We start from the raw sequence: 23,599 nt of genomic DNA on the forward strand, positions 1-23,599 counted from the left end.
CAACAGTGGTTCAGCACTGAGCCGGGCTTGCTTCTGCTATGCACTGATTGGCTCTGTTCCAGTTGCCGCGTACATCGTCCTGGTGACGTCTCTGCGCTATCACTTGTTCATATGGAGCGTGTTTTCCCCAAAGCTTCTCTATGAAGGGATGCACCTGCTCATCACAGCTGCCCTCTGTGCGGTATTCACTGCCACAAACCAGACTCGCCACACAAGGGCTTAGGCGGAGACAGACTCTTGGAGCCGATGTGCTTTTTAGTCACTGTTTATATCATGGATTTGAATGTTGAAACTGCCTCCATTCAAGATTATTCTGAGGGGGAAAAATATGTGAAGCCAAGATTAGTGGATAACTTAATTTTACTTGGATTGAAATTAAATAGCAGATTAGTAAAAGATCACTTTAAATACTTAAGTATCAAATTTTCCCTATTTACAGTGACTCTGAGATTTTAATTTCCTTTGGGTGAGTTGTGACTATGTATGTTAACTGATGGAAGCAAAGGTTCTGACTTTATCAGTATGTGTGTTAATCTCAGAGAGCCTGTGGGAAGAGGTGTGCCTGCTGCAGGGGCCAACATCAAAAATCTCACACTCCTAAGAGCTCTTAAATCAGAGGCCCCCAAAATGTTTCAGCTTATGTGGATTATATTTACCAATGTTGATAGCATTTGAAATGAAGACTAAAACATTTAAAAATATTATTCATTTAAAAATAATCTGCTGGTGGACAAGGTGGAACATAGTTGCATAATACCAGTACTCAAGAAGAAAAAATCAAGAATATTATGATTTTCAGACTGCTTGGGCTATACAGCATCCTTGTCTTAACTCCCCCCCCATAAAAGCTGCTGTATATTAATATAACAAAATAACTATATTTTCCAAAAAAAATTAATGAGAAAAATAGAATTGTTTTTTATGTTTTTGCATTTTTGCAGATGTCTTAAATGACCCACTCAATTGAAGATAGTTGGAATCTACATTTGATCTATTGTAATTTATGTTTGAAAAATAGGAAAAGCAGGCTCACTCAAACATGTGGTTGGAAATGTGTGGAGTATACTACCTCTTCTCTGTCAACTTAAATACTGTGCTTTGATATCAAAACAAAAATTGGCAAGTGGTATATAGGCTTTTATTGTTGTATTTGAGACAAGCTCTCTGTAGCCTAAGTTGGTCTTAAATTTTTGACCCTGCCTCAGCCTCCCAAGTGTTAGGATTACTGTGCCTGGTTTCAGATGTTAGCTCTTCCAAGTTAGTAGGACTGAAATGGGGGAAGGGAGGTTGTCTGTGTATGCAGACTGAACTGATGATCTGGTTAGGGACACAAAACTGGCCTTCCAGGCCAGATGCCTCCAGTAAGGAGTGGCGTGAGTGCTGTGGTGGTAACCAACACTTTACCATTGGGTTTGAATGAGTGCTGTGGTGGTAACCAACACTTTACCATTGGGTTTGAAGCCTCTTCTGCATCATGCCAGAGGGGTCGTAAGCTCTAAAACAAAACGCACTACTGTTTTACACAGTGGACATGCTATCACTCTATCTTTTAAATATTTATGTTTGTATGCAGAGATTAGGGCTGCTCACAACCTTGGTCAGAGAAGCTTCAATTTTTGCAGTGGGCAGTGATTAATGCAGAGACTTATAACTGCTCAAAATGTGGAGGATAATTGATTATTGAATGTTCAGTCCTGAATGGACCATCTGTAACACACACACACACCAATCAAGTGGCGTTGTTGAAGAACAAGGAATGCAAGGGCTGAGAATGGGGAGGGGGTGTGAGACTCTTTCTTCTGGAGATCATGAACCATAGCATTTGTGGTTAACCTACCCAAAATCTGCACAAGATTGAGCTCCTTGACCTTCTAACGTGGATAGGGGAGGGGCACGTGAGGTACCAAGTGAGAAGCTGTTGTCAGCTAATGGATGCTGGAGGAGTTGTTTTCTTCAGAGAGATAACTGTTAAGAAGTTGCCCATGATCTGGTAAATCACCACGTACATATATAAGCAACACTAATTAAACTATATTATTAGCTGGGGAAAAAAGACATGAACAGAGGATGTGTTGGGAAAAAGTTCTGGAGAAAGTAGGGGGAGTATGAGAAAGGGAGCAGGGGATAAAAATGATCAAAGTATATTATATAGATGTATGAAATTATTAAAGACTAAATGCAGTATCTTAAAAGGGTACATTGGGGTAAGTCTGTGTGTATATACTAAGGTATATATAATATAGCTTGAAAGTATAAAGGGAAAAAGAAAATCCACAGTATATTTGTTTTTATAAAAAAATTTATTATAGTTTCACTATTTTCTAGAGGAAACAAATGATAATGATTTTTGTTGTTGTTTAGACATTAAAATGTCATAGATACTTCAATAAAGAGGCTGCATAACCCATGACATTAACTTTCGTCTTTTTTTCTTCTGGCAGTGTTAGGGGGTCAAACTCTACACCTTGCCCACACTAAGTTAGCAGCAAGCCCTGAAGCCAGGCCTTTATGGCCAAGACCTCCAAGAACAATGGGATAACTGGGAAATTGGAGAAGGCTTTGTCCAATTTGCCTCAGTCAAGCATAGCTCTTTTGACATGCTCAGTGTCTAAACCCACTTCTTAATTGTTAGGTCCTTCAAGGTCAGCCTTCCTAAAAGATCCATGTATTCAACTAACTTCTTTAAGTTTTCCTATACCCTGGTATTTTAGCAAGGTTAGGGCATGGATTTCTCCTTGTGGGCCCAATACAGTCCTCTCTTTCCAACCCAATCTCCTTCTTTTCCTGACATTTCTGCTTTTTTCATCACTTTACTAACCCAACGCTTTTGTAAACAGTAGCAGAGAAGTTCATTTTTTGGTAGGAGGAAGAGGTGAAAAAATACAGAGTTTTGTTTTTTTCTGATTCTTTCAGTGAAGTTGCCCACCCGTTTTCAATCTTGTGAACAGTGATACATAAAATAATTCTTTTTTTTAATAAATTTATTATGTATACAATATTCTGTCTGTCTGTATGCCTGCAGGCCAGAAGAGGACACTAGACCTCATTACAGATGATTGTGAGCCACCATGTGGTTGCTGGGAATTGAACTCAGGACCTTTAGAAGAGCAGGCAATGCTCTTAACCGCTGAGCCATCTCTCCAGCCCTACATAAAATAATTCTAAAGCTGGTGATGCATGTCTGTAATACCAGCACTTGAGCCTTTGAAGTAGAGATTTTCTTTGCTTTTAAGACATTTTGTTGTTTTTAAAATTATATGTAGCTGTGTGTCTGCTTGTGGGTTTGTGCATGAGAGGGCAGGTGCCTGGAAAGGCCAGACGGGGTTGAGTCCCTTGGAACTGGGCTTACAGAAGGTTTTGAACCACCTGGTACGGGTGCTGGGAATTGAATTCAGGTCCTCTGAGCTGTCTCTCCAGCCCTGATAAAAAATTTTCTTCTCTTTTTTGAGGCAAGGTCTCTCTATCTGGCCTTGGCTCACCTGGGAGTTGCTATGTAGACTAGGCTGACCTCAAACTCCTAGAAATCCCGGTTAGAAGCTCTTCTTCATCACTATTACAACTGCAGGAAACTAGGTGTTATTAACTATTTGTGATAAGCGGTAGTGGTGGCATGGGGGGATGCAGAATTAGACCCATTTGTCATGAAATTCGCTATAAAACTAGCCCTTTTTTAAATTCATGAATCCAAATAGATAAAATACAAAATTTAGAGAGAATTCAGTATTTAACCTTTAAACTTTACTTTCATAATAAAGTTTGTTTTTAATTACTTTCTTAGCATAGAAGATAATGGTTTCCACTAGGACATTTCTATAGAGGGATAACATTGTGCTCCCCTCATATCTGTCCTTTCCCCTCTCCTGATGGTTCATTTCCTTATCCCAAAATAATCATTCTCCTCTGATGAACTAAAATAACTTAAAAGTACAGGCCTTAACAAATGGGGTCCCACAGACCTCTCCCAACGTAACAGGCTGTTGCTGTTGCTCTTGGTCATCCCTTAGACTTGACGGTAAGATCCCAGTGTGGATGACACCATACTTGCGTCACAGGCACTGGCCTGCAGGCCTCATCTCTGCTGACTGGCGTTCAGCGTGCTGGTAGATGCATTTCATCAGTCTCCCCAGCTGTGACCCCTGAAAGTTACAATAATGACTACTGGGGCTAGATAGGCTCCCAGGTGCAGCACTGGCATGGGTACTACAGTAATAACCAGCCACTTTCTAAATGGATCTAAGGCGTGCTCCACAAGATGAAACCCGTACCCGGTACCGTCAATGAGGCCGAGAACCTGTGGCTAGACCGGTCATGGTCCTTAAGGGAGAACTTACTATTATCCTGCTAAATAGACATAGTGTTAAAACAACTCCTGGTGACACTGATAGACTCGTAGTTGAGTGCTTCTCTTAGTAGTCCTCAGAGACGCTGCTTGTGGTAGAAGCAATGAACACAAACCCACAGCTGGTCAGCAGCAGAGACTACGGCTGCAGAGTGCTCAGCCCTAGCTGCAGAGTGCTCAGCCCTAGCTGCAGAGTGCTCAGCCCTAGCTGCAGAGTGCTCAGCCCTAGCTGGAACCTCTGGATCACATCCCTCTCCCCGAAGGGCAACAATCTTCATGACATAGGGGGTGGGAGACCTGTGTTTACTCAAGCCAGATGAAATCCAAACATGGAGAAAGTGGGCCCCAAGTCCCACCAGGAGCTGAGAGTTGAGGGCCTCTTGGTATTTGATAACTGCTAAGAGGTGGAGAGTCAACTTACTTTAATGCTGTCACTCCTGGTAAGCCAACCACACTCTAGAGTTTTTAAAAGAACAGATCAGGGGGAGAGGATTGGTGGGAAGGGAGGTAAGTGTGCATCTGGGAGGAGCTAGGGTGAATATAATCAAAGTACATTGATATTTTCAGGGCTGGAGAGATGGCTCAGTGGCTAAGAGCACTGACTGCTCTTCCAGAGGACCTGAATTCAATACCCCTATGGAAGTTTATAACTCCAGTCCCAGAGGATCTGATGCTCTCTTCTGGCCTTTGTGGACACAGCATGCATGTGCACAGACATGCATGCAAGCAAAACACCCGTATACATAAGAAATAAAAGTAAATTTTCAAAGACGTAAAATATTATTAATTATTTTAGTCTTTTGAGAGAGGTTTTCTCTGTGTAGCCTTCTGGAACTCACTATGTAGACCAGGCTGACCTTGAACTCAAAGATCTACCTGCCTCTGCCTCCTGAGTGCTAAGACTCAAGGCATATGCCACCTCTGCCCAGCTTAAAATATATTTTTTTAAAAAAAATAATCAGGCCTTAGGCAATTTTCTCATGAATGCCATCACTAGAGAATAAATTTTGTCTTTTCATTATTCTGTTATTATAAATACAAAATAACACCCAAATAAAGGAATGGAGGGATGGCAAAGTAAAGCTCTTGCCCTGCAAACGTGAGGGCCTGAGTTTGGTTCTTACAATCCATGTAAAAACACGGCATAGTGGTGCATGTTTGTAATCCCACTAGGGAGGAGCAGATAGGGTCTCTGGGGCTTCCTAGCAAGTCAGTGTAGCCTAACTGATGAGCTTCAGGCCAGTGTGAGACCCTGTCTCAAAGGAGGTAGACAGCCTGCTGCGGATGCCATCCAGGATTGATCTCTGACTTCTACTTCCTGAGCACGTGTCTGTATGCACCTGTGCCACAGGAACACATGTACATACACACAGGCGCGCGCGCACACACACACACACACACACACAAAAAAAAAAAAAACATTGATAGGATTCCAGGCTCTAGTGGAGCTCACTTTGTAGACCATGCTGGCCTCAGATTCAGGGATCGGCTTGCCCCTGTCTCCCCAGTGCTGGGATCAAAGGAATGTGCCACCATGCTCAGCTCAATAACAACATCATGTCCAATTAACAACAATCATCATAAAATTCAGCAAGCTAAAGGCAGAAGAAACTTAATTTGTTTTAAAGCGTCTACTGAGAATCCCAGCGAAACTATTGTGATCACTAACCTCAGAGGCCTTGGGCCTGTATCCCCTTACCTTCTCTGCTCTGGTGTGTGTGTAGATCCTAGCAATAGCAGTGAGATCAGAAACACACTGAGGGTTTGGAAGGCGTGAAACAACTGTCACTACTCATAACTGATAGGGAAATAGATTAGTAAAAGGAAATTTAAATAAGGCTACTTACAAAATCAGCACATCAGGTCATCAAAATTTTTCAAACCAGCACTAAAGAAATATAAAATGTAAACAGTGACCTTAGTAACTGCAGATGGACCCATGGAGAGATGGGGAATTTGAATTGTTCAAAAGGCAGTCTAACCACAGTACTTAAAACCCTTTCCGTTCCAGGCTGTTCAGGCTCTCCAGGCAGAGCACCATGAAGTATAAGACAGTCTCATCTATGTAGAGATGTGCCAGGAGCAATAAGAACATTTGAAAGTAGGATAATATTGGATTCCAGTAGCAGAAAGTATGGCATGCACATGGAAAATGGTGCTATGAACAGCTTAGAAATCATATTTTGTAATAAAGGTAATAAGGTCACAAATGTCACAATTTTATCTATAGATGAAGGTACATGTTGTGGGATATTTTAAGGTATGTTACATTTGTTTATGCTGTGAAACATTTGTTTTAATGATGCAAAGATGTGTTACATTATTTTATGTTGCATTGTTTAACTCTATGAAGCTCTGTTACTGTGCCTGTCTAAAACACCTGATTGGTCTCATAAAGAGCTGAACGGCCAATAGCAAGGCAGGAGAAAGGATAGGTGGGGCTGGTAGGCAGAGACAATAAATAAAAGGAGAAAATTGGGGAGGAAGAGAGGTCAAGTAGCAAGAAAAGAAAGGGCCAGCCACCCAGCCAGTCATGAAGTAAGAGTGAAAGTAAGTGAAGTAAGAAAAAGGAAAAAGCCCAAAGGCAAAAGCTAAATGGGATAATTTATGTTAAGGAGAGGTGGCAAGAAACAAGCCAAGCTAAGGGTGGTCGTTATAAATAATAACAAGCCTCCATGTATTTATTTGGGGGCTGGTTCACAGGCTCCCACAAGAGCCAAAAGAGTAAAAATAACCAACAACACATACATAGGTATATAATAGTGAAGGGCAAGATGAGAGGTGTGCTCACATTGTAAACAAAGTAAATTCCTAAGTGGTGAGATGAGAGGTGTGCTCACATTGTAAACAAAAATAAATTCCTAAGTGGATTAAAGCCCTAAAGACAAAAAAAAAGAACAAAACAACAGCAAAAACTGAGTTTCACAAGAAAGGAAACTTCAAGATCAAGAGGATTTCTTAGGAACAAAACAGAAAGCAGTTTTTAAAGAAAAGATTAACAGTTGTGATTCGTGAGACAAAATATCTGCAAACCCTAGGCTGATGCTGGGTGTCCCAGTGCAGACATGTTGGAGGAGTGGGTTGTTAAGAGGGGATGCAGTCATGAGACCTAATCCTATCCCTCAGCCTTCATTTCAGGAATGAGTTGTTGGGGTCGATGGCCACAGCATGGATTAGTTCTTTCAGATGGGCTAGTTATTGCACGGGTGAAGTAATTGTAAGGTGTGGTTTTTACTTACTATAGAATGTGAGTTAATTACGACGGGGCATGGGATATTACAGAATTAGTTATGGGATAAGTGGTTGTTGTGGGGTAGGTTAGTTCTTGCAGGAATGAGTTTCTGATAACAGCAAACTGGCCTCTTGTTGGATTCCCTCTCTTCCTTCTATCATGGAATGAAACAGCATGAAGGCCTCTCCAGTACCTTGATTTTCCAGGCTCAAGAAGCATGGATTAATTGATCTACTAAGTGCCCCACCCCAAGTATTCCGTTATAGTTACAGGAAATAGACTGACAAGTGGTATCCAGAATGTGCAGTGAACCTGTGGTGGTTTGGATGATAAATGCCCCATGGGCTCACATATTTAAATACTTGGAAGAGTATGGAACCTTTAGAAGGTGGAGCCTTTCTGGAGGAAACATATCACTGAAGGCCGGCTTTGAGGGTCTCCCCCTCCCTCCCTGCCTTCCCATCCCCCTCCTCTTCTCCCTCTCTCCTTCCTGTGTTCATATCCTATGTGATCAGCTATTTATCTCACCATCACACCATGCTTCTTTGCCAATATGGACGTTAGCCCCCTGGTACTGTAAGTCAAAAATAAACTCTTCCTTAAGCTGTTTTGGGTTGTGATTTTTTTTTTTAGTTGCAGCAACAAAAAAGATGTAACTAATACAGCAAACCCTGTAACTAATACAGAAGTCTTATTTGTCAAGTGGAAAGAAGCAATTTTTTGAAAGCTAGGAAAAGAGCATAAAATACACTGGATGCTTAGTAAAGACACTTCAACAATTATAGAATGAAAGTGAGGACAAAATACCACTTCACAGCATCCAAAAAACGACAAAATTGCTGAGACCAGGAACACCAGCTGCTGAGAGGAGTAGGAAAAACCCTTCTCCATGACTTTATGTAGAAGCGTCACTGCGCACGGCAATTCTGCAGTGCCTGGTGGAGCCGAAACCTACCCTGACTCTCAACCCAGACGTGACCCCAAAGAAAGCTTGATTGTAAGCAAGACCATGACCAGGTATCTTGGTGCTCCCTGTTGCTATGGCAGAATACCTAAGACTGGCTATTTTATACAGAAAAATGGTTTATTTGCTCACAGGTTTGCAGACTCAAGAGCATGGTACTAACATCTTCTAATCTGATAAGGACTTCATGACTGCATCATAACGTGTCAGATGTCATCACGGTGAGTGGACATGAGAAGAAGCAGTTCTATGGTAAAATAACAGCTCTCTGTGGCAGACCAACATCCCTTCCAAGGGTAGGACACCCCTAATGATTGTGCACCAGCCTCCCTTCTTAAACATCATGCCACCTCAGCCTCACCACACGAAGGACCAAGCTTCTAACACAGAAAAGCTCTGAAGGACACTCCAAACAATCCAAACCAGATTGATTATCTACAGCTCCACTTCATCTTCTGACTGAGTTCCTTACTGTTATTTTGAATGCCTTTTGAGCAATTTAATAAATTTCTATGTATTGGGAGTTAGTCACCCAAGAATTAATGCATTGCTTTCATATGTCAGCCAATATTTTATTAAGAATTTTTGTAGGGCTGGAGAGATGGCTCAGTGGTTAAGAGCATTGCCTGCTCTTCCAAAGGTCCTGAGTTCAATTCCCGGCAACCACATGGTGGCTCACAACCATCTGTAAAGAGGTCTGGTGCCCTCTTCCTGCCTGCAGGCATACACACAGACAGAATATTGTATACATAATAAATAAATAAAATAAATATTTAAAAAAATGAATTTTTGCATTGGGGCTGGGAAGATGGCTCAGTGGCAAGAGCTCTTGCCAAAAAGCAAGAGGACCAGAGTTCAGTTTCCAGAACCCATGTAAATGCCAGGTGGGCATGTCAGTCTGCAGGCAATTCCATCCTTGTAAGGAGACAGGAACTCTCTGAAGCAAACTGTCTAGTAAGACCCTACCTCAAAGAACAGGGTAGAAGAGTGAGTGAAAAAAAGTCCCAACATCAGCTTCAGGTTTCCACATGTGTATGTGCATACGTGTACCCACACAAGAAAACATGCATGTATATGCACACATATGACTCACATACACATGTAAAAAAAGTTTTGTGTTCATGTTTATGACTTATACAGGTGTACAATCTTTCTTTCTTGTGACGTCTTTATCATTCTCTGTTCTCCAGGTAGTACTAGCCTCAAAGAGCATGTTAGGTAGTGTTCCCCATTCTGGGATGCAGAAGAAAATCAAGCTTGGTTTCTCTCACAATACACAATGCTTCTGTGAACTCCAGATGTATGGAGAATTTTGCACACCCCAGAAAGCAATCACAGAGTGTGTAACCTCAGCAGAGTGTGCTCTGATTCAGCTCAACTCTGACACTGTCTACTTGGAGACCATCAGATCCCACAGGTCAAGGGCTCAGTCCCAAATATAATCCCACTTCCGGTACAAATGCCAAGCCCTAGCCTATTTTACCAGGGTTTCCAACAGACCAGCTGTAGGCCAGCTGTATTAGTCTTTTTTTTCCTGCTATAATCAAATACCAGGACTCAAGAGATGACTCAGTAATTAAGAGCACTTAACAGCTCTTGTAAAGAACTTAGGTTCAATTCTCAACATCCATATTAGTTGGCTCACAACAACTCTATTCCAGGAAATCTGACATTCTCTTCTGGGGGCTTGCAAGTAGTATATGCAGGCACACACATATACACATACAATTTAAAAGACCTTAAAATTGTAGGCATTTTACAAAGAAAAATCATGGGATTTCAAGGGCATGGTGCCAGCTTCTGCTCCTCTTTCATGAGGTCCTCCTAGCAGATGGCCTCACAATGCAGAAGTGCAAGAATGGTCACATAATGAGACAGGAGGCAGCAGAGAGGAACCACGTTGCTCTTTAACGATAGCTCACTCTGTGGGAACTAATTCACTCTGCAAGACCAGCATTAATCCTTTCAAAGGGCAACATCTCAATGGCCTCTTTATCCTGCAATAAACCTGCCTCTTAAAAGTTTCACCACCACTTAGTGCTGCTATTTTGGGGACAAGGCCTCTAACACATGAACCTTCAGAGGATGCACTCAAGCTCCACCCAAACCACAGCAGCAAGTAAATGAGCTTTTCCTACACCACTGACTATAATAGTAAAGGAGAAATATGAACACTTCAGTAGAGGAACAATAAATGGACTGTTGCTTACCTATACAATGAAATAAAATGTCAGGAAAAGTGAGCCAGATTTTGTATCATCACAAAGTAATGTGTTGCACACAAACATGTTCACACACATAAAAAAAAACATATTCACAAACACTTCAAGAAGATGATGGCCATTGAAGAGGCTCCTCATGGAGTTTATAGCCATTTGGGCAAGAAACTGCTCTTGCCTGAACTGCTTGACTGGATTTGGAGGACCCACAGAAAAATGACTGCTGAACTTGCCTAAAGGTGAGACCATCCTTCAGGGTTCCTGCTTCATGAAAGAGTCTGCCAGACATTCTGCAGGACACAGAAAAAGCAACCGATGAACTTTGCCAATACAATGCATAAGAGATCTTCAAATTTCTTGCCAGATACTATGGACCCATAGGCTGAAGATTACAGCCCCAATGCTACAAAAGAAATATGAGTGACTGTCCAGGCAGCAAGATGTCTCTGTCATTTCTAGAGTTTTGAAAGTAGCTTACAATGCACTTCCTGTTTATTTAGGTAATACTATATCCCTCTGGAGTCTTTTATGGAGTTGAAGAATGGATAGTTTTAGTTTTCCTTAGTTATGATAAAAGATAAAATAGATATAAATATTGTAACTGTAATTCTTGCTTGATAACTGTTTTGCTATGTGTAATTTTACTATGTTAAAGTTAAAACCTTCCTTTTTATTTAAACAGAGAAGGGAAAATGTTGTGGAAAGTACTTCTGTATATGTGTTGCTTTTATTGGTTAATAAAGAAGCTGCTTTTGGCCAATGGCTTAACAGAATATAGCCAGTCTGGAAGAGATATGTATAGAGAGAGTTGTTGTAATAGGAGCAGCAGGACTGGACTGCATCCTGCCACCTGGCTAGCTTTATCCGAAATAATTACACGGAAACTGTATTCTTTTAAACACTGCCTGGCCCATTAGTTCCAGCCTCTTATTGGCTAGCTCTTACATATTGACCTAACCCATTTCTAATAATCTATGTAGCTCACGAGGTGGCTTACCAGGGAAGATCTTAATCTGGGGCTGTGTTGGGAGTGAGAATCATGGCGACTGCCCGACTCAGCTTCTTTCTCCCAGCATTCTGTTCTGTTTACTCTGCCTACCTAATTTTATGTCCTATTAAAGGGCCAAGGCAGTTTCTTTATTTAACCAATAAAACAACAGATAGAAAGATGACCCTCCTCCATCAGAAAGTAGGTAGCCACCTGCAGGACACAGATGCACTAGAACCTTGATGGTAAACCACAGCCATGTGGTGATACACAGATTAATAGAAATGGGCTAATTTAAGATATAAGAGCTTGCTAGAAATACACTTAAGCTATTGACCAAACAGTATTGCAATTAATACAGATTTCTGTGTAATTATTTTGGGAGTCTGGGCAGCTGGGAAACAAACAAGGAATCTTGCTCAACAAATGACACCATCAGGGACAACTACATCCACATAAAACCTGAGTGAGCTTGGGAAGTAATTCTGGAAACAAAAGAACCTAGTTAAGCTCGGCTTATTGGTAGCAGCATTTTCTCAGGTGGGCTCTGTTTGCTAGAGGCAAGCATGGCTCATTTAAGAGAGGCTTCCTGACTCAACTTTAGCTGTAAAAACCCTGCAGCTCTTTTAAGAGGCCCCGCCACCAAACACTTAAATGCTGTTTATGAATAGCAGACATCATGCTTCCTGGTGGTGGCAGGGAACTTGAAACTCCATAGAGTTGGGCTCCCACCAGTACCTCTGCATTGAGGCTAGACTCTCAGAAAGCTAAGGAACAGGGTGGATCCAGCTGTCAAAGCCATGGCTTTAATCCTAGCCATATTGTTTATCTTTATTTAGAGTGCTGGTTACAAATTGTTATGGATAATGGTCTGGAAAGAAAACTAAACAAAGGAGATTAAATTCAGAGTTCTTGTTTTGGAAAAAAGGAAGGAAGGAAGTGCTGTGGGAGAATGCTCTTGTGCCCTGTAAGATCTGTCACTTGTACTGGTTTAATAAAACTCTGATTGGACAGTAGCCAGGCAGGAAGTAGAGGCGGGGCAAGGAGAACAGGAGAATTCTGGGAAGAGGAAAGGCTCAGTCTGCAATAGTCACCCAGACACAGAGGAAGCAAGATGAGAATGCCTCACTGATGAAAGGTACCAAGCCATGTGGCTAACACAGACAAAAATTATGGGTTAATTTAAGATGTAAGAGTTAGTTAATAAGAAAGCCTGATCTCATAGGCCAACCAGTTAATAATTAATGTAGATCTCTGTGTGTTTCTTTGGGACTGAACAGCTGTGGGACTGGGTGGGAGAGAAAACTCTGTCAACAAAATGTAGTATACTTATGTAAAAATTTTAAGTGTACAAAAGATGACAATATATTGTGTAAATATATTGTGTAAGGCGACACATACATATGCACTACCTAAAAACATGCTTAGGGGTTGTTTCAGTCACTGTTCTATTGCTGTGAAGCAACACTATGACCAAGGCAACCCTTATAAACAGAGCATTTAACTGGGGGCTTACTTACAGTTTTAGAGGCTTAGTCCATTATTATTACAGCAGAAAGCATGGTAGCAGGCATGGTGGGCATGGTGCTGGAGCGTAGTTAAGAGTTGCATCCTGATCTGCAGGCAAAGCAAGAACCTGGATGTGGCATAGGCTTTTGTAACCTCAAAGCCCACTCCTAGTGATACACTTCCTCCTGCAAGGCCACACCTCTTATTCCTATCAAAGAGTTCCACTCCCTGGTAACTAATCATTTAAATATATGAGCCTACAGGAGCCATTCTCATTCAAACCACCACAATGGTAGATTTATGTGTTTGAATACGTGGTCACCAGTTGGTGGAACCGTATAGGAAGGATTAAGAGGTGTGGCCTTGTTGGAGGAGGTGTGTCACTGGAGGTCTGCTTTGAGGTTTCAAAAGCCTTCACCATTCCCTGCTAGCCCTCTCTGCTTCGTTCTTGTAGATGGGACGTGAGCTCTCAGCTCCTGCTCCCGTGCCATGCATGCCTGCTCCCATGATGGTTATGGGCTTACACTCTGAAGCTGTAAGCCCCCAGGAACATTCTTCTTTAAATTGCCTTAGTGTTGTATCTTCACAGCAATAGAAAGGTAACTAAGACAGAGATGACCCACCAGCTTCAGATAATTGACATCGTGGAGGATCAGAGGGAAAAATTAGGGGAAAGCTCTGGATAGTCCTGTAATTTTATATAAGAATAAAATTAACAAATAATAACCAATAGAATAAAGAAAAGTGGACTGATTGGGGGAAGAAATTTAAAACTAAATTTAAGTTTTCTTCTCCATTTTTTTAGTTTAAAAATCTTATGCCATAATTTTTATGGCAATGTAAATAGGTCTCAAACTGTAGATACATATGTGCTATTATATGCTCCAGTTCATCCTAATTCTCAATATAAGAAGCATGTAGAAAGAGATTGTTCTAAACTAAGAGGCTGAATAGCTGACACTGCTTTACAGGCCCTGAGAGGTTGAAATGTAGTTTGTCTAGGCTGAGGTGTGTTTAAGATGCAGAACACAACCAGGTTCTTTGAAATCTCTTTATCCTACATTTCTCCCAAAGAGTGGAACACAGACTTGGATTAGGGAATGGCAACTGCAGAGATAGATAGTATCCAGCAGGCACCCAAGACTTGGATTAGGAAATGGCAACTGCAGAGATAGATAGTATCCAGCAGGCACCCAAGACACACAGACTTGAATTAGGGTGTGGCAATTGCAGAGATAGATAGTATCCAGCAGGTACATAAGACACACAGACTTGGATTAAGGTGCGGCAATTGCAGAGATAGATAGTATCCAGCAGGCACACAAGACTTGGATTAGGAAATGGCAATTGCAGAGATAGATAGTATCCAGCAGGCACATAAGACACACAGACTTGGATTAAGGTGCGGCAATTGCAGAGATAGCAACCAACAGGCACCCAAGACACCTAGCAGTGCTAGAGCTGGCTGACAATTGCTAGTGAAGAGAGAATGAGCTCAATCAGAAGTGTACTACAAGCCGGGCGGTGGTGGCGCACGCCTTTAATCCCAGCACTTGGGAGGCAGAGGCAGGCGGATCTTTGTGAGTTCGAGACCAGCCTGGTCTACAAGAGCTAGTTCCAGGACAGGCTCCAAAGGCACAGAGAAACCCTGCCCCAAAAAACCAAAAAAAAAAAAAAAAAAAGTGTACTACAGGGGTGGCAGGCTCCCTGGAAGGGGTTTGAGGGCTAAGTGAGCTCCTCATTGGAAGAGAGGAGGTATGTAATTTGAGAGAAGGGCACATTTAGAACCTCGCGAGATCTTGAACAAGCGATGAGCAGACAACTGAGCATCTGTTTTCAAGAACAGTCAAGGCTATCCCACTGATGACCTGCAATCTGGGCTGCGAAACTCCCACGCATGCCGTACAGAGTTCTACCTTGTCCCAAGCCCCAGGAAGACCACTGGCTCCCCACGCCTTCTGAAAGGAGCAGGCAGCTCCGATCTGAATTTAGAAGTCTTCTAAGGCTCCTCTTCCCACCTGAAAGTGACTGTGTTCGAGATAAAGAGCTGTTCATACGCCCTCATGTATGCACTCACGATCAATTAGCCCTGATTACCTGACGCAAGGCATCAGTTAGATCCTCAGCTTGATCGGAGAGTAACAAAGGCTCTGACCATTTGGGCCTAGACATGCTTTAGCCTCCAGAGAACCCTGAGGTGGTTCCAGGAGGGAACACTGAGTTTGTGACATCCTGCAGCAGTGTGAGTAGGAGGCTGCACAGTAGCAGCTGAGCTTCAGTGTGGGAGAGGCAAAGTCACGCATTTAAGGAAAAAATAACCTGAATTACACTTTAAAAAGCAGGAGGGGCTGTCATGGGTGGGCCCCCGCAGACCCTCCTCCAGGGCAGTTCCTGTTCCCTTGGAGGGGCTGGGTGGAGTGCAGTAGGGGAAATTGAGGATGTGGGAATTCAGAGACCTCTGTTGGGAAGGGATGTTGGGTAAGCAGGAGAGATAACCTCCCAAGGTCCTAAATGGAACAGTCTGGGAGGTGAGGTTCTGAAGGTCCTGGCAGAGCAAGTAGAGAGACATAAGAAATGTATGTGTCACCTCTTCCATAGATTCTCTAGGGCCCCAGGCCACTGAGAACAAGTCTCTCATCCAGACTGGGAGCCCTTTGAAGGTCATGTAGGACAGTCCTTCTAGAAAGAGGGGTGATACACGCCAGCCTGAGCTGTAAAAGTACTCTGATATTTGTGGCTGTCTTAAAAAAAAAAACTTGCAAATAAGACAAATGTAAGAGATTTTCAGAAATCCTTTCCCCCTTCTGCAGTTACTTTCACTGTTTTCTGTTTTTCTTCATCTGACATGTCTTCTCAGATATGTGAGCACACATGGCCTACTGTGTGTGTGCTTGGCCTCACTGCCCAAGGCTGGGACTCTTTCCTTCCCGTCTGTGCCTGACTGAGATGGCAAAAACTGGCTGGTTCTCCTATTGGAGGGAAAGAATTTTTCCATGGAGACCCTTGGCCCAGAGCCACAGGGATGAAAGCAGACATCTATTTCCTGTGCTGACTTTGGTCATCTCTGCACTCCCATGCCAACACTGAATCTGCACACAGTAAGTACCCCCATGGGTGCCCTCCACTAACGAATACAAGTGGATGCTGCCAGCAACAGAAGTCCCCAAGTTCACTAAACACTTGAGAGTATCACAAAATCCATTCCTTCGCCTGGCGATGGTGGCGCACGCCTTTAATCCCAGCACTCGGGAGGCAGAGGCAGGTGGATCTCTGTGAGTTCGAGACCAGCCTGGTCTACAGAGCTAGTTCCAGGACAGGGCCCAAAACCAAAAAAAAACCCTGTCTCGAAAAACCAAAAAAAAAAAAAAAATCCATTCCTTCTCAGTGTTTGTCCACTAGCTCCACCCATTCCTCCAGCCAACACCCAGGTCCTATTGTTCATCCTACTGTTAAGGAATATTTGTCTAACTATGCAAAGATGCATTGTATCTGTTTAACTATGTAAAGATGCATTGTATTTGTTTAACTATGTAAAGATTTGTTGCTGTTTTACCTTGCCTGCTTAAAGCACCTGACTGGTCTAATAAAAAGCTGAATGGCCAATAGCAAGGGAGACGATATAGGTTTTACTTCTGGGCAGGGAGAGTAAGTAGAAGGAGCAATTTAGGCTTGGAGGAGAAGGAAAAGACACACCAGGGAGACACCAGGGGCCCAGCCAGTCAGACACAGAGTAAATAGGAAAGTGAGGCATACAGAATGAAAGAAAGGTTTAAAAAAAAAAAAGCCCTGAGGCAAAATGTAGATGAATAGAAACAGGTTAAATTAAGCTAACAGAGCTAGCAAGACAAACATAAACTAAGGTTAAACATTCATAATTAATAGTAAGTCTCAGTGTCCTTATTTGGGAGCCTGGGGATGGGGAAGAGCTGATGAGGTTTTCAATGGGAAATTCAGTGACTTAATTCATGTGAGGATCTACAATGAGGCTCCAGGCAAACGAAAGACCTGTAGCGTATGTGTGGGAAGCCCATGTGGAGGACAGACCTGTTTTCAGATGTGGCTAAGCCCTGATGACATTTCATGAGGGCCATTTTTATCTTTCTCTAAGAGGAGGAAGGAAGGGCCTTGAGAATGACGCTGTAATAATAGCGGGAAGGGTAAACAGCAGAGGAAGACTCCATTGCTCCGGGTGTTTCATGACATTTGTATCACTTGCTCTCTTAAGACCCTGATACTGTTAACATCTGCTTTATAGACAGGAAGACAGAGGAACCTAAGGACCCCGGCACACTTGCCTCTCAGGAAGCAGAGATGAGGTCCCTATCAACTGTCTGCTTGTTACAACAGGATCACCGTGATCCCGGCTTGCTTGGCTTCCTTTCCTAAGTCCAGTTCCTTGATGGGGAAGCTCAGCCAATCACATCTGGCTAGGGTGTGGCCACCTGGAGCCCAGGTAGATAAACTGGGGGGTAGATAGGTGCATGGGCTCTCTGCACAGTGCTTGCCTGACCCGTTTGGACTTCGGACCTTCTACTCCAGTAGCATGAGTTTCCCCATTTTTTCAATTATTAAATTATATCTGTTGTTTTGAGCTGGTCTGGTTATTTAACGTACTGATCGAATACGCCGGCACCTACAGTTCCTATGTCAAGCCATCTATGTCCAGCCTCTTCTCTCCTGACTTCCTCAACTCGGAGTAGCTTTTCATGTTCTACGTCTGGGAAATCTGAACATTTTGTTCAAATTCAGTCTGCATGCCTCTGGAGGAGCTAAGTACCCGAGCCTATAGTCATTACAGTAATCACTCCCTCCTGTGTAGAAAAGACTGAGCCCCTTGCCTGCTGTTTGACTGGCCCTGAACCTCTGCTCTGTATGGACAGAACTGACAATGGAACTTGGATGACAGGAAGAGAAGCAAAGGCCTAAAAAGCCGGAGGCCTGTCTGCCCTGCTCATTTCTGTGAGAGGGACCAGTGGAGGGCTAGAAGCACCTGTGCCTCTGCCTCCCTGTCTGCTGCTTCCTTCACCATAGTTGGCCGCGAACAGAAAAGTGACCAAAAAAAAGCATGGATTTTGTGGAATATCCTGCATTTTAAAGGAGATTTTATTGATCTGACAGGACAGTCCATTGAAGATCAATGGTTGATAAAGTGAATTATCACAAGATCGGGGACTCTCTGAGAGAAACCCACAAGTATAAAATATAGAACCCAGAGACTAAGAATACGGGGTTGAACATACCCGCAACATATCAAAACTGTCCGTGACTATCCTCCTAGCCAAACAACTTCCATCTTTGGAAGCTTGGCTGCTTGCAAAAGATCACCCCAGCTGGGTTTGTTGACTCTAGCCGCCCCATTCTATCTGCCATATGCAATTCTGTCTTAATTGCACAGGGCCTCAGGGAGGGGCTTGAGTACATAGGCCAGGGAAGATTGGCAGGGAGGAGCTCCATCTATGACTGTGGGAAAACCATCATCCCTCCAGAGTGAAGACTTTCGGTAGGGAGCACCCATACCCCTCGCCTGTGCTTCATGAGTAAATCCAACAGACCTATTGGTTCCCCCAGAGTGAACGCTGGTGGAATCATGCCTCAGTTTGTGTTTGAAACCTCAGAAGGAGGAGGCATTGGTTTACATATCCCCCTAGGAAGGAAGTTTAGCAACAGAATCACCAGGCTTCTCCTGTTATTCCAGGAGCTGCTGAGATTTCAATTTTGAGCACATAAGGATAACTGCTTGCTACTGCCCTAAATTACTTTCTTTCTCCCTTTTGGGATTTTTTTTCCTGTTGATTAAGCCATAAACTAAGCTGGGGCACTGGGCACTGGAAATTACACCTGTTGGCATGAGTCACAGCAGTGCTCAGAGCAGGTAAAACAGGCGTATAAGCTACTGGTGCTTAGGTGTACACCAGCTCATTTTTCTTACGGTCTCTGTCATGTACTACTTCTCTCTGAGATCTTAATGAGAAGAAGTATTTTGGGGGTGATGATGACTTTGGGGGACAATGTAGGATCTTCACAAGGATGTGCCAAGTGGTTAACACTAGAGTTGCATGTAGCAGGCTCTGAGTAACGTGCATGGAGCTTGGGTATTTAGCCTGACAGCCTAGCCTTTGCCTAGATCCCAGAACATCTCACCACACACCCACTGGAATGCCTTGACATGGGATCTCATCTTCTCTGTCTGCCTGTTAGATATTTGATATGGCCCCGGGGGCTCCTGTATATTCATCCTGACATAACACTGCAGCAGGAGGACTGCAGTGTACATCAGGGCCCACGGCTAGACAACAAAGCTAAGAGTGGGTTCCACTTGTGTCTCATGTGCCCAGACTTCATTATCTGGCCTGGCCGTCAAACATCACAAGAGACCGTGTGTTGTGTTATTTCACATCACCCTGAACAGAGCATCCTTCTAAGGCAATGCACGAAAACACAGCTGTTAGTGTCCATTGATTCTATAATAAAACATGCCTTGCTTGGCAGTTTCTCTGCCTAAATCTATGCCATGTCCTAGCCCCTTAAAATTAAGTTCCCAGGCCTAAGGGCGGTGAGCCCCTCCTACTGAACAAATAATGCCTTACAAATAGTATTTAGCATTTAGAACACTAAGATGTGCTTGTGCCTAATTTTGGAAAAAAGGCCAAGAAGTGACTTACTTTCCAAGTAACACAAAGAATCAGCTTGAACAACTGCTTAAAGCTTCGGGAAGGAAGAGTGGACACGGATGAAAGTTGCTGCGAGTTGGAGGGCACAGTGGGGCATTGACAGCCTCAGTCCTGTCTCTATGCCAGGTCCCCTGAGCAGGGATCTTTATGGGAAACTAACAATAGTGGGATTCTTTTTCTCCAGTAAGCTTTAAAAGTGAAACTTTGTTTCCCCACATCTCATACTCACCTCTGTAAGAGCGGAACTAACAATATTTGTGGACTTGGGAGTTAGGAACACCAACTTGAAGCATTTGTCTGACTCACTGGTCTTGTGGAAGAGGCTAATTTGTCCAGGTCTAGGGAAAAGTCCCCATCTTCCACGTCCCGCTTTTGCTCTGCTGCCCTGGCCAGGCAAATGCACAAATGTCATAATTCTCTGCCTTCCCTGGCCTCTGGTCTTGCCCAGCCCATTCCTCCCTGAGAAACTTCCATTCCAAGAAAATCTGAAATAAAAAGGGGCCATTGACCTTGCTAGACAATCTGAAAGACTCAAGGGGCGTCTACCGTTTTTGAGCTATGTGAAGTGTGCAAGGCTAAAACTGCAGGGAAAGCAACAAAGGTCCAGTGAGGACTGACAGGCCTGGGGCATCTAGGCAGCTGCTTGGGCTCATCCACAAGGCTGCCGAGTGGACCCAGGACAGTGGCCTATACCCACCTGTGAGGTCTCTGCTCTCAGTCGGAAACACCTGGCAATATCGCATGGCTGGATTTGAATAGATAGAAGAAAGCATATTAAATCAGTTTATGCTGCCAATTGTAACATTTCTGCTTAAGCTGATATCCAGTTGGCTACTAATGTGGTACAGAATGGCTGGAATGAATAGACCAACGGCAGGACCAGTGAATTGGGCTTAGACTTTTTTTTTTTCACTTTTGATATAGGTAAGAACTAAGAAAGCTGGCCATGAGTGCTTGCTTTTCCTTGGGTGGCTTCCATCAGGACTGATTCTTTGACCAGAGCCTCAAGTTCTAAAGGAGATGGGTAAGCATAGGGAAGACCAGTTCTCATCACGTAGATTGGCCCATGGCTGGTGATGGACCTCGCTGTTCTTCATGGAAATGGGATCGGGTACCTTACTCCTCTAGTCCCCTTGTTTTTGAGGGCAGATAACTAGGTTCCAACTGGGGTAGGATGCCTACAGTCACCAAAGATACAGGGGAGCTCTGGGCAGGGCATTTGGGAGTTGAGGAAAGGTGCCATTACATAGCCTGCACCTGGAGACCATGTCTCCTTCTTAAACAGGAGGTTTCTTCACAGTTAGAAGTAGCCATTTTCACCCTGAAGACATACCCAGGATTCCACGATTCTCCTGGCCTCTGGTGATTGGTATGGGTATTTGCACATGCGTAGGGGCTGCTCCCCTCCTCCACATGAAGGAGGCACACCTTTTGGGCCAGGGCTTTGCTCCCAGTTGGCCTGTGAGTCACTACCTGCCTGGTCGCACTAGTCCAGGCACAAGAAGGTTGGATCACTTTTTCCCACAACTTAGAGCCTGCTTGGCTTCCAGCCAGCCCACCAGAAGGATGGAGACACTCCGGTCATAGAGAACTCATTTCATTTGTGTGTAAATGGTTACACGCATATTAAACTCACTTAAAGGTATGTCCTCCACATTCATTAAGGCTATTAAAGTGGTGTACTTTAAATGAAATCCTATATAATCAAAATTACCAGATTATTGAGTTAACAGGAAATTTATCTTTGCAAAAAAACTAAGACTTTGATTTTTTTCAAAATAGGATTAAACTGTTCATATGTATTAACCAAAAATAAAACCTACTGCTTTGCAGTAGAAACCACACAGCCAGTTTCTAAAAACAGAAATGCAGGGGTCTGGCATCAGTGTCTCCCCGAGCAGCAGTTAGCTCGGAGACAGGTTGCACCCAGTCAACCAGCCAGCAGAACACAGCTGTTCTAGCTTAGCCTTTGTCCCAATTCAGCCACTTGCCCCCATGCTGATTCGAGTGTAGGTAGACTCCTCTAATTCCAAGCTGAGGGACATTCTCCAATAACATAGCAATCAATTTAATAAAGGAACTCACCAATGTCAAATTGCAATAAATTTACCAAACATTTTCACTGTTTATGGAGAGCTTTACAGTAAGAAAGTGTCGACAGAAGCAGGCACATCCGGGTACAAAGTGTTGCTGTTGGTTGGTCTTCACGTCTGTTCCTACAGTTCCAACTGCTTTGTACTCTCAGCTGAGGTCCTCCGCACGAAATTCACCTTGGATAAGCGTTCTGTTCTTGCCCATTAGACCCAGGACCTCCCAGCGCAGTCCTGGGGGTACGGACTTGTCTAAGAGAAGTGTGACTGGCAAGCCCACCCCAAACATTTATTGTAAACTTTAAATGGAGTCCAGATACGAATGACATAGAGGGGAGACACCTCCTCACACAGAAAGGAGAATACCGGAGTGTCCTAGGGTCTCGCAGATCTCACAGGGCCGGACCAGAAAAGTGTCAAACCACGCACAGGCACGACGCCAAGCAATGCCTGATTGCTGCCCTTTCGGGTGTCCCAGGCCGCTTGGGCCTGGACTCAGCAGGCCCGACTAGGCTCCCAAGGGCGCGCCATCTCACAGGGAGGCCGACAGCAATAGGGGTAGGAGGCGTTGAGATCGGGGTCCGAGGGCGCGTACCCCGGCAGCTCCACCGACGGGTGCCCGCCACAGCACACCTCCACGCCCGCCTCGTCAAAGGCATGGAAGACGCCCACGTTGATGTAGGACACAGCGTGGTGCGCAGCGAAGCTCGCGCAGTCTCCTGGGGTGTTGAAGTCGGACTCCTCCGGGGACAGGATGGAGGCCTCGCTGGGTCGTGGCTGCAGCCGCCGCCCCCTTTTGCCCCGCCGGCCGCGCCGGGTCCGAGAGGCCAGAGACTGAGCGCGGAGCCCGGGTCCGCCCCGCGGCCGTGCCAAAGACCGGCTCGCCCTCCGCCGGCCGCGCCGACCGCGCCGGGCCTGCGAAGACTTGTAGTTCTTGACCAGCAAAAGGCTGAGCAGGCCCAACAGGCACTCGAGCGAGTTGAATACAGTGGAAAGCACCAGGCCGCGCTGGTAGTCCTTCAGCTGACGGCATTTGGCTGATGTGGCGCTGTCCAGGGTGCTGCGGGCGCGCGGCGTGCTGGAGCCCGGGGCTGCAGGGCCAGGGGCCGAGCCGGGGACAGGGGCCGCCGCGCGCGGGGGCAGGCAATAGTGGGAGTACTTGCGTTCCACCAGGGACACTGTGTCGCCGTCGATCACTGCTCCCGCAAAGGCGCTGAGAACCCCGAGCATGAAGACCAGGACGCCTAGGAGCAGCAGGTTCTGGCTGTTCACCCTCCCCGAGGGCCCGGCAGCCGCCCGCGTCTCTTCCGGAGAGGGCTCCGGAGCGCCCGTTGGAGATGCGGGGACCCCGAGTCCCGGGCCCGACCCGGCCCCTGACCCGGCGAGGGGCGCCTCCCGGGGCCCGCAGCACAGCAGGGCGGCGCCGAGCAGCGAGAGGCCGGCGGCCAACAGCAGCCCGGAGTAAAAGGCACCGGCGGCCGCCCCTAGCCGGAAAGGCTCCCCGCGCAGCTCAGAGCCCAGAGAGAAGCACTTGAGGCCGACGGCGGCGGCGCTGAGCGCGCAGGCGAGCAGCAGGCTGGAGGAAAG

The 23,599-nt window shown here is 44.7% G+C and overlaps 2 protein-coding genes across 6 annotated transcripts in view; one reads left to right on the plus strand and one right to left on the minus strand.

Annotated features, from left to right (window-relative positions):
- Pigg (phosphatidylinositol glycan anchor biosynthesis class G) overlaps nt 1-17,961 on the plus strand; it is a 49,146-nt gene extending 31,185 nt beyond the window's left edge. For 3 of the 5 annotated variants that reach the window (XM_005359662.3, XM_026785064.1, XM_026785063.1), the window contains one exon: nt 7-2,408. In XM_005359662.3, the coding sequence (XP_005359719.1) occupies nt 7-223 (217 nt within the window). In that variant the 3' untranslated portion in view covers nt 224-2,408. Of the gene's footprint in view, nt 1-6; nt 2,409-16,108; nt 16,456-17,506 lie in introns of those variants that run through there. The other 2 variants (XR_003378056.1, XM_026785062.1) reach the window with 2 other exon arrangements.
- A 4,008-nt stretch (nt 17,962-21,969) lies between these two features.
- Nucleotides 21,970-23,593, minus strand: LOC113457510 (transmembrane protein 271-like; the record flags this gene model as incomplete). Its single annotated transcript, XM_026785362.1, has 1 exon — nt 21,970-23,593. A coding segment is annotated over one exon (1,086 nt), but the record flags the coding sequence as incomplete, so codon positions are not given.
- Nucleotides 23,594-23,599: the final 6 nt, after the last annotated feature.

This window comes from Microtus ochrogaster, linkage group LG1 (assembly GCF_000317375.1).
Source record: "Microtus ochrogaster isolate Prairie Vole_2 linkage group LG1, MicOch1.0, whole genome shotgun sequence".
In the NCBI taxonomy this organism is placed as follows: domain Eukaryota; kingdom Metazoa; phylum Chordata; class Mammalia; order Rodentia; family Cricetidae; genus Microtus; species Microtus ochrogaster.